The sequence below is a fragment of the Aulonocara stuartgranti genome (genome assembly GCF_965226115.1).
Source record: "Aulonocara stuartgranti genome assembly, chromosome: 16".
In the NCBI taxonomy this organism is placed as follows: Eukaryota; Metazoa; Chordata; class Actinopteri; order Cichliformes; family Cichlidae; genus Aulonocara; species Aulonocara stuartgranti.
Genome location: NC_138952.1, coordinates 2,956,508 through 2,968,287, shown reverse-complemented (window position 1 = coordinate 2,968,287; position 11,780 = coordinate 2,956,508). Strand labels below are relative to the sequence as shown.

General features: G+C 40.7%; 1 protein-coding gene across 2 annotated transcripts in view; it reads right to left on the bottom strand.

Annotated features, from left to right (window-relative positions):
* Positions 1-845: 845 nt before the first annotated feature.
* pth2ra (parathyroid hormone 2 receptor a) overlaps positions 846-11,780 on the bottom strand; it is an 87,304-nt gene continuing 76,369 nt past the window's right edge. For both annotated transcript variants that reach the window (XM_082508142.1, XM_082508141.1), the window contains exons 11-13: positions 9,313-9,451; positions 7,213-7,254; positions 846-4,819 (exon numbers count right to left, since the gene is read on the bottom strand). In XM_082508142.1, coding sequence (XP_082364268.1) covers positions 4,433-4,819; positions 7,213-7,254; positions 9,313-9,451 — 568 coding nt within the window. In that variant the 3' untranslated portion in view covers positions 846-4,432. The remainder of the gene's footprint in view (positions 4,820-7,212; positions 7,255-9,312; positions 9,452-11,780) is intronic.

Genomic DNA, 11,780 nt, shown 5'->3' with positions numbered 1-11,780 from the left:
GGGATTTGGTCGGTGGTCCGATGATTTTTTCTTTGTAACGGTATAAACAATGGAAGGTGGTGGATTGGCCAGATGCTGGTCGGTGTGTAAAAATAACTCAGTTGTTTGGTGGTGGCTGTGGCGGTGCTTCCACAGATTCAGTAACATTAGCAAGTGGTGGAGGCCAGCAGGTGGATGAGAGAAAGGGGAGGCAGGAGGAGAGACCCGAGGCGGCCGCTGGTCCGAGTGTCAGGTGAACTGAACTTCAGGTAAGAAGTTATGACCTGCAGTCTATCTGGGTCAGATATAAACCAAGTTTAGGTGGAGTTTATTTTCGTTGTGCTGACTTTTTACAGTCAGTTACAATAACTCGTACTGCTACTAGCATGACGGAGTTTCTATACAGCTGGGTGGGTGCTTTGATGTTGCTGATAGTGAACTTTACTAACTAACCTTATGAATAAAATAGAGTTGCCAACCATCCTGTAAAAAGGCAGAATCGTCCCGCATTCAGAAAAAATATTACGCATTTGGTGTTGAGCTGAGAAGAGACGCAGTTTGCCCCGGACTTCAGCTAGAATGGAAAAAGACACAAAAGTGGATTTATTCTGTTACACTGCACAGCTGCCTCTTCTTCTCTCATTCTCTCCCCTCTCTCTCCTGTTTCTACTTCAATCATGAAACTGATCAATGATTAGCTGATCGGCTTTTCTCTGTTGTTTGTTTATCGCCCATTTTGTGCCAGAAAGAGGAAACCAGCGGATGTCGCGCTAAACAAGAGCAGCACGTTTAAGCTTGATCAGCTGTTGTTAGAATTTATTTAATATTTCTTTCTATGATGTTTGCTGATGTTAGCTGATGTTTGCTGGAGCCACAGCTGTAAAGCTGCTGGTCATGATATGGTTTGTATATGTGGTGAGAGGGAAACATGAAGATGAAACCAGGAGATGTCCTTACTGAATCATCAGAGCTGTGATGGAGAAACAGGTTTACCTTTTAGGTGACATGAATGAGTTGAAGGGTTGGGTTGAATAATAACAAACATGCCATATTGGCCCAGTTTATTTCTCTTATCATTGTTGTGAGGAGACCATAAATAGCAGTTGTATTTTCTGTTGTACAGTTCATTTGCTGTCATGGAGTTCTTGTTATGGATAAAAAGTGTCTTTTTTTTTCGCTATTCGCTGACAGCTGCCAACATCTGCGAGCAAATATAATTCTATAAAGTGGTTCTATATAGTGTGTAACTGTTCATATAGAGCGTTATTACATTTATTGCTAATGCAATCATATGGCACTCGTCATCAGAAAGGTTGCCTACCCCTGGTCTAATGCAATGAGGAGAAAAGGCTGAGTATATTATTAGCATGAGGCATTCAGCCTCTCATTTTCCAGGTGTCGCCGAGTCCCAGGATCCTTTTCTGTCAGCTGTAAGTAAAGTAAGCAGGATTTAAGTTACGAGTCATCTTCCATCCTCTAAGAGGCTTCTGAGTGAAAAGCACATGTCCATAATTCACCAATAGAGTGTACTTTTTATCGTGTGCTGCCTTCTCATGTGTGAAATTGTTTAAAAAATATGTTTTAACAGCACGTATCATTTGTTCAGGGAACACTGGATAGATCGTTGTGTCGCTGCTCATTATACGCCTCTACTTGAATGCACATGAGCTACAACTGCAAGTATTTATAAAGATAATTGGAAGTGGCAAAATGAAAAATAGCTGTAATAATCATCCTGACATAATTCAGAGTTTGTCTGCTCAGATTTGGACTCATTCATCATTCCTGCTGAATTTGATGGCTACAGGTATGTAAGAAATTACACAGAAAGTATACTGCATTTCACAGACTGTCCAAGTCTTTCCACTCAGCAGCCACAGGGCCAACACACGTGTGGGCAGTTATTTTTAATCCCCTATCTAAATGAATATGGACAGAGCCATAACTTCACATTCTTCTTTTCCTGGCCACCGGGACAAAACCCGGATCACTTCCCAATCCCGATTTGAATCTTACTTTGGCCAAAGTCAGCAAGACTTTTTTTTCACTATTTATGCTTTTATACAACTTTGCACTCACATGATCAGTCTGTCCAGTCCTTTCAAGACCAACTACATTTGGCTGCAAGCAGATTTCTGTACCGTCTGCAGGACAGACTGCTGGTGACCACTGCTCTACAGCTGGGAGCGCTCTGACACTGCTGTTACTGTGCGGCACGCTGGCTGTACAGTAGCTGACAGGGAAAACTGCAGAGGTGATGAGGTCAGCTGAAAAGACCATAGGATGTCCTTTAACCTCTTTGGATGAGACTCAAAGCTCTTGATGTCCCTCCAGAGCAAAGAGAATCATCCTGGGCACCACTTGTTCAGCCAACTGCCCTCTGGAAGGAGGAACATTAAAAGCAGAACAACATTAGGAAAGAGCTTCTTTCCATGGGCGGTAAAGACTTTAAATACACTTAAACTTAACGCTGCCAACACTGAGCTTACATCTCAGGTGTAAAAGCTGGTTTGTGAGTGATTGTAGTAACATGTTTCCTCCTTCCTCTTTTCATGATGTCTGTTTTCATCTTGTCTTTATGCACCTTCAAATGTAGTGCTCTGAAATTTCATTGTTTACTATCTGTACAATGACAATAAAGATTAATCTTATCTACATAAATGTAAGAAAAATGGAAGTAGGCCCTGAGTTCTGTTAATGTTTCCTCATGAGCTAATCGACTCTGTCACTCACATTCACAGTGGGTAAAAAGTGACGCTGATTTTGTAAATTTTGGTGGTTTAAGGATTAGCCAGGGATTGGCTAAGAACGAGCCGATGAGCGTGCAGCCAGGCAGATCAACTCCTTCATCACATCACATCGTGTTTCAAAACAACAAGATGGTGAAAACACCGGATAACAAGACTTCACAAACCAGTGAGCGATGCCATAGCAGCTTTGTCCTTCCACCTGTTACACTGTCCATGGACACCTCACAGCTAAAACTGTGGCGGAGATGTGAGTTGGTAAAAAGCTCAGTCAAACTTACTGTATTTTGACACATCAGCATGAGGTAGATGAAAGAAAAAACGATTCAAGGTCATGTATAAGATGCATACAAGCTGACGTGTATGATACTTGAAACATACAGTTTTTGAGACTTCTACATCATCAGTGTGTTGTTGCCCCCAAAAAACTCATATATGCAAATTAGTATTCAAGCTTTTAAAAATGTGTTGATATAGCAACAAACCCAAGCTCTAAACCCAAGTAGGGTAAAATATTTGTTTTCTCAAAAAAACAAACAAAAATGAAATTATGCCAGAGATGACAAAAACGCTGTATTTAGTTATATACATTCTTTTTAAACATGCGTCAGTTTGAGGTAGAGAAAAGACTAATGCTGAACTCAGACAAGTGATTCCAAGCATAGTTATAGCTTTAGCTGGCAGGTGTGCATGTCTGTGACGTCACGCATTTCTGCAGCTGCTGTTTTTACACTTGCAGGAAAATAGAGCCCATTGTCTGTTCGATGAAGCTTGTAGCTATTTAAAGAAAACATCTACTGTATGATCAAATTGAGAGAACATGTCTGCTAGAACCAAGATTCACCAGTGCTCAGTTTGCTTTGAGATTATGGGTTTTTTATCCCTCGTTAGCTATCATGCTGCTCATGCTGTGTTTTCACCTCACCATCCAATCCGTAACGTCTATTTTTGCGTTGCTGTGCGAGTCTAGCTTGGATGTGGCACTCATGTGATATACTGTACAATCAAGGTGATGGCTGGAAAAGATGCTGAAATTTCCATAACGTCAGACGACCGCTGTTAAACATGCTACAGTGTTTCTCCAAGCTAACCTCCAGTGGCTGTGATGCAATAGAGGGCACTGTGGTGTTGCCCTCCCTGAGGAAAAAACTTGTTTTATTTTTTACTTAATTATTTTAGTCCTTTTTTAAACTAGGTGCTCAAAAGCTTTTCACCTCCTGTCATTTGGAAATGTCTGAAGGTAATAAGCCACTGTCAGATAAAGGGTCTGGAGTAGCAGCAGTGTTGCCAACTTGTAGCACTTATCAGCCAGCCTGCTTACGCTCCAACAAATGATGTTCGTAAGTAAACAGTCTGCCATCAACAGCTTTTGCTGAAAGTGCCGGCTGTACTGTGATGTGTGGGGCTGTGACTCTGGCTCAGTGTTCATTTTTCACGTGACCTGTGTGCGCTGTTAAAGGCTCTGTGTGTAGAAGTTTAAAAGTCAGCATTTTGGTGATCGTTGGCAGCAAAAACAGTATAGCAATGACAACAGTTAACATTTCTTCACAATTTACAGTACTGTATAAAAAGTTCACGTTAGTTCTTCTTCTTATGAATGTCCGGGACATTTTTTCCTCTTCTTGTCTGCAGAGTGACACTTTTGGTTTGTCTTTGCATCCCTCTTCAGAGTTTGAATAACACAGGAGTAAACGGTCTGATGTCTGCTACAGCGTTTCCTCCTCCTCATCAGCCGTTCCGCTCATATTTAGAACAGGCAGATTTTCCCTCAGTGAGATATCATCCACCCGCTTGGGACCACTGTCCTCAGGCTCCTCGGGTATGGATGGATCCGAGTTACTGATTACGTATCCTGGCAGGGTGGCACGCATGCTGATCGCGGTTGGACCTGTGCTCCGGTAAACGCGGCTGGAAACGAGCGTGGTGGAGCGTGTGGACGGCCCAGCACCAGCCAGGTGGGACTGGCTGCTGGTGCTGTTGTTGTTCAGACCTACGACCACAGATCCATAACGGTAGCGGCCGCACACAACTGGACCCTCCCACTCAAAGGAAAGATTCCACCGTGTCCATGTTTTCTTTATCTCTGTCTGAACCTGTGGGGGTGTGGGGAAAAAAGCCAGTAAATACACAAAGCTGAGTTGTTTTTTGCAAAGATCAGAGTGCAGAAGAAATATTTTGAGGTGCAGAATACTTTTCTAACCAGTGGTTCCTTGTTCCTGTTTCATTTTGTTTAAAATATCAGAGCAGCCAGACTGCATGCACATCCTCGCTTCAGATCTTATTGTTGCTTACATCCCTGTGTGGAAATTACATATTTTACCACAGTTTTCTGCAGGTAGTCCTGCAAAGACATGCTCTTTAGTTTAACTGGTGATTGCAAATAAGGTGCAGGTGTGAGTGTCAATGTGGCAAGCTGCCTCTCTGTGACCGTCAAGCAAACTGTTGAGGAGGCAAGAGGCATCTCGCTCAGCGCCAGCTGGGATAATCTGTGCAACCCTAACCTGAACAAGCAGCTAATTTAATCATTTAATTGTGTCACTTCCTCCTATATACACCATTTGCAAACACAGAAACCGACTTTTCCCACTCATGAAGGTATTTTGAAAGGATTGATGTCCAGTAAAACTGTGTGACCCTCGCACAGTTGGCACAGGGACACACTTTGTAAAGAAAGCAAAGCCTGAAAAGACAACATTATTTTTATCTCTGATAAGGAAGTTATGTTTTTGCGAGCACTGGCAGACATGTTTTCTGTCTGTAATGATAACATTTGAACAAATTCTGATAAAACTTTGTGAGGGTGTAGACACGTGTGGTGTGTATTGTCAACATATAAAAAGCACTGTAAGAAGTTTTAAAATGTCGTGTCATATTTGACCCTTGACCTTTCCTTCAAGGCCAATAGACCATCTAAAGATCAAAGTGATATCAGTATACAGGGAATGATATATGTTGATTCTAAATATGACAATATTTCATCATGACATTTATGTGCATGCAGTAATGAGCTTTAAGCCTTTGAATACATGAACAATGCTCCTGAATAAGGTTTAATGAATGCTACACACGCACTTTAGCCATGTCAATGAAAATAATAATAATTGTGCATCAATTACATACAAAACAAAACTGACTCGCTTTGTTTTTGGGGGGGGGGTTTGCCCTATAACAAACAAAACAAATTCTCCAATCCTAATTACGAGGAAAATAAACTTCTTCCTTGATGCATTCCTAATCGCCATGTCTAATAAGTTGTAGTACGAATGCTATGCACCAAATACAGAAGTGATGAAACAGGCGAGTGTCTGCACCCGGGCATGGCTGAGAATCGTAGTGGAAATGAAGCCCGAGCACATGTATAAAATTTCATGATGACTTAAAACTTCAAAAAGAGGACCCGGCGTACACGTGAGTTTATAAATCTGATGACCAGAGCGTGTATGCAGATCTCTGCCTTCCTACATGTGAATTTACTGTTTTATGGTATCAAACATTTGAGATTGTTTGCTGGACACGGCAGCCTACACTTTCCTATATGCAAGTGGATGAAAAAGATTCAACTGTGCACGCAGCGCGTGGGCTGAATGACTAAAACAGAGCATTAGGAGCAGCTTAAAGCTCCACGGAGCAGCAGAGTTGGATGTTAATTCCAAGTGTTGGCTGAGACCCTTTTACCTTACATGAGTCATTTGGCTCAGTGTTAATAACAAAATAACAAATTGCTTTATGGCGCTTTTATTCAACAGAATACAAAAACCTTCAGTTTAATTTGGCGTTGTTTGGTTTTCGGTGACTCTGAAAGGCTCCGGAGAATAAAAAGGAGAGCTCCGCAGGATAATGAGGATCACGAAGGGAAAGTGAACGACAGCATAAAAAAAAAGAGAAGTTTTGTGTAAAGATCAGAGTGTCAGAAATGGAAACTTTAATTCAGCGCTCAGCACTCTCCGTGCAGAATGAGATAATAAGAGTCAGATAATATGGCAGCACAGATGAAGGGAGAAAAACACGCTTCATCAGCCTGACCACAGATTACATGTACCACCGGAGTAATTAAACCCTTTGTAGGAGATATCAGCAGCTGCAGCAGCGCGGCTGGAATTGTTTTCATGTTGTCAGTCTGTTTGCGTGTCTCTTAGTGTGTCATCACGGCAAAAAGTGATCCCAACATCAGCTGTGGGAGGAACTACAACAAAGGCAGCTTTGAGGACTTAGACAGGCGTACAAAAACCTGACACTCTGTGTGTGGACACAACAGTGTGTTGTGAAAGACGCAGACACACAACTCTGCAGCTGTGTTGTTGTGATCGAAATAAAAACTTCAAGTCAGACCCATTAGTACTGAGTGCCCATGTAATTATACAATGACGTAGTAAAAACTGAGTATATCTGAAGCATCAACAACATGTTGACAGGCACAGCAGCCATGCTCTCTAGTTATACTGTCAAAGCACTTCTATCAAGTGTGAATAAATCACTGCCTACTCACCTCTCCATTGCAGTAGCAATAGATAATTGACACAAAGAAGCCCTGAAAAGAAAAATTGAAATACAAGTTATGAACCGTTTCAGACATTTAGTGCGATCATCACATTCTTTACCACTTTGATCTACATGCAATACAAAGAATGGCTATTAAGATGATAGTGATGCTGCAGGTAACCAGTTAATATCACTTTGCTTTAAATACATTTAAAAAATTAAAAAGTTTTCCACGTAATTTTATGGGATACCTAAAGTGTAAATTGTTTAATTTAATGAAATTGTCACGATAGTGACTGCGACCCAGTGTTTTGCATGTTTTAGTTTTATTCTTTGATTATTGTTATTTTCTCAGTGTTTCCTGGTTTATTTTGAAAGAGTGTTGTGTGTCACTGTGTTTAGTTTGACTTCCCCTGTGATGTCATTGTGCTAATTCTAGTCAGCTGTTTCCTGATCACCTCCTGTGTGTATTTATCAGAATCAGAATCAGAATACTTTATTGATCCCTGGGGGAAATTATTTAAGTCCCCTGTCTTCCGTTGTTCATTGTCAGGTCGTCTGTTTTCCTTCTACGTCGCATCGTAGTCGTTTCATTCTACAGTCTTGTCACAGTTTTTTAGTTTTTCCCAGTTTAGGTTTCTGTTTAGTTGTCGCTCCTACATGTTTACCAGCCTTAATAAAGCCTCGCTTTTGGTTTAAAAATGCAGTCCCTCGCTCCAGCGTCTGCTTTTGGGTGCATTAATAAACGTCCCTGGCATACTCCGCCATGACAGGAATCTGGTCACATTAAATGTACTTGAGTAATTGGGATAGATCCAGTTTACACCAAGCACACCACACCAAGCACTTGAATAAACAGACATTTGATTTTATATATTTCAGCTCAAAATTATGGCTTCAATTTTATCGAGGATGTAGAAGATTTTTCTTATTGTAGTGTCTAATTAAAATAAAGAAAGTGTGTCTCTGGCTCCTTCTGTTCTTGTGTTCACTGAACCAGAAAGTTTTTAACGCAGTTATGAATTATGAAGGTGTCTACAGACCATCTGTGTCTGCATGCTCATGTGTGTGTTTGTGTGCACGTTGCGATGCACAACTAGTGAGAGACATCTTGGTAGTAAATCTCTGAAAAGCCAAAACAAACCAAAGTTCTCTGGAGAGATTTTTAGTTTCTGATTTTACTAAACATTTCATCATGACAGTAACTGAAGAAGAATATACTATTTTTTTTATTTGGCCGGAGAAAAATCTATAATGATCTGCTTTTAAATGCTACTACAGTGCGACAGCAGTAATTAAAGGCTTTTCTAAATGCTAAATCTTTAGAGCCGCTGTGGCCGTACAAGCCTCTTGGTTCAGGGAGCACTGTAAAATCTCTACAATCCCTGTCACTCACATCGTTACTGCCGAGACACGTCTAACAGTACTGTAATTAAAAATGCAGGAGCACTGGTGTTACTGTTAATTGATTGGTTTCTATGGATTTGTGGCGAGTCGTTTGAAATGTGTCAGTACCCAAGACACCTGCTGATTTGGCTTGGAAAGAGTGGAATCATTATTAAAAGCTGCCAAACTGGATAAGCTCATGAGTAAAGTCGCTTGCTTGATGCTTTCACTACTCGCTGTGCAATTGTGGTTTTACACGTGTTTATTTAGGCAGCAGATGGAACAGATGCCTGTGACCTTGGAATAGATATAAAGAGCTTGTGTGTACCAGTGTAAATAAACGATGTTCATTGTAGGCCCCCTCTAGCTGTCGGCAACTGCACAGTTTTAAATAGTCTCTCATTAACTTGCCAAATAATGCTTGGACTGACCGGCTGAAAGTTTCCACAAACAAAAGAAAAGTGCAAAAGTTAGGAAAACAAAATGTTTTTGTTTTTTAGTTAAAGTGGCCAAAATATTATGGAGCAGGTCCAATGCTAAGCAAGTCCAAGCGACCAGGAAAAATGCATTTGCTCTGTGCACCAAAATTGCATTCCCTTCATGGATCGCCAAAAGTCTGAGCAAAATGACCTGGTGCAGGTGTGTTTGCTGCTCGGTGCATTTTTCACAGGAAGAAGCGGATGCGAAGCGCTCATAACATGTTGTGTAACACAGAAAGTACCTGAAATGAGTTGAAAAACAGCTCACAGTACATTCGGATTTCCCAGCTTGGTCCCTGATATGTATGAGGCATCCCAACGAAGATGATGTAGTGGATGCCGAACACCAGCACGAGCACAAGAGTGGACTTTGCCAGTTTCCTGCGAGGACACACACAAGACAGAGGTTCTAGTTTTCATATCGAAGTGACTGAAAGCAGCCATCGTTACAGTGTACGGCTTAACTAGCGGCAAATTAGTTTGATGTTTGCCAGGTTAATACTTTCTCTGGATGCAGAATTGGCAGTGATTTTTTTTTTTAAATTGCCAAGCATCTATTCTTCACACAAGCTAAGCTAATTCTCCTGGCTCGAATACAAAAGTACAGGACAGGTTTTCAAACTTGTTGCTCGGGGAATGTTAATTAAGCAAGGTAACTAGACTGCAGAACTAAAGTATACTTTTTCAGTTTATCATTTAGGCTCAGTCTTGGGAGAACGTGCAAAATAAATGATTTTAAGCAAACTCTGGGACTCCGTTTCCCAGAGCATATAACAAGCTTCAGTCTCCACTTCTGGCTTCAGTGAGAATCCCGTTAGTTACCGTTTGTCTAAATCAAAAAGTGACAGATGTTTGAATGCATCAGATAAAATTACTTCTGTTCTGTTGGGACTATTTCCTGGTGGGCATGTATTTGACCTGTTGTTTTTGAGCTCACTGACTAGAAATCAAACTGACAGCTTTATGAATGCTTTATAAAAGCGGGAAGTACCTCATAGTCTTAGCAATATGAACAAATACACGTTCCAGTCACTGCAGACGGCTAACTGCAGTCCATCATCAGCTCATCAACAACGGCACTGAAGTGTGCACAGTTTCACTCTCAAGCATTTAATAAAGTAAATGAACATCAAAACAAATACTGTGTTAAAGTTGACTTATGCCAGCAAGCTGAAACACATGTGCACACACAAATGTAGTGCCAGTGCACACGCTCATTAAACAGTACAGACCTCCAAGGAATATACTGCTCAGGGATCAGTTCCATGCTTTTAATTTATGAGACCATCTGACTTGTTTTGGATTGTACTGCCTTTGGCCTGAAAAACACACTGAAATGTCTAAACTGCCTTTAAGCTCAGATGAGAACTTCATGTAATGACTCATCCTGGAAAGTGAGGAGCAAGTTTGCAGCCTATTAAATTTCTGTTGTCCCTTGTACACCCCCCGGGGGGAAATGGGCACAACAACTCCAGCAAAAGATTGCTACAGTCTGCAACAGAGGAGCAGTTTGAACGTCACAGTAAATTAGATCATGCGATGAATTTAAAACTTTCTGACAAGATGCATAAAAGGCTGGAAATACAGGAGAAATCCTTGAGCTTTGAGGATTTCTCCTAATGTGCTGTAGTGTGTTGGTGTGGCTCATGCCAGGATCGCAGTTATAACTTCGCTTTTCATCTGTGACAGAAATATTATGCAGTAGTCGAAGTTGTCACATGCACATCATTTTGAATTTCCTGTACGAAAAAACAACAACAAAACAAAAAGCAAAAGCTAACAAGCTAAGAGCAGCTAACATCCCTGCAGAACGAAAGTGGGTGTTCCCATATTATCCTGTAATTAATGGGGCTTAGAGGTGGTTTTTAAAATATGTTCCTGTTTCTTAATTCCAAGCATAAGGTTGTGTTTTCAGGATAACATTGGCTGTTAAAAGCCAGAGTTCAAAAGCACTCCAACGACTGTTTTCACATGACTTACACGGTGAACGTTTGCTTTGCACTTCGTGTGCATGCATCATAACAGCAGACAGTCGTTTCCTTTAATGTGACCAAAGAATAGAAATGGTTGGACCAAATGTAATTACTAAAGAGCTGAATGAATACTGATGCTCCGTCTCTGAAGAACGTTTTACTGTGAATGTTTTAAAATTACCCTTTAAAAATCAACTTGTCAGTGTTTCTTAAATTTCCAATTTCGCTGCATAAATTGAAATCAAAACTTTAATTTGACTAAGGCACAAGGCTAAACATGCGTATGCATTTAAATCAAATGAAAAACAAATCTCACAATATTCTGCATGAAAACATCGATGCACCGGACATGTGAAAACAAAGAATGAACCTTCATTCATGGAGGTAAAAAGGCAGATTTGGCGTGATCAAAGACATCATCTGCAGCCAGTTTAATGTTTTTTTAGCAACAACTTTGTGACCTTAGAGAAAAAAAATGAAACAGATTTTTTTTTTTTCATGTTTCATCTCATTAGTCCACCCACAGCATTCACAGGAAGACACTGCAGGCTTTTGCTCAAAATTCATCAGCACATATTTGGCATGGTTTGTTCCAGTCAAATAAACTGATTAATTCCACGTGCAGCCTCATAGCCATCCTTTGAAGTTCTGCAATTATGGTCACCAAACGTATTTATTCAACCTTATAATCTACAGTTAGACTGCACTAACACAGATACAGACAGATGGATCTGTTT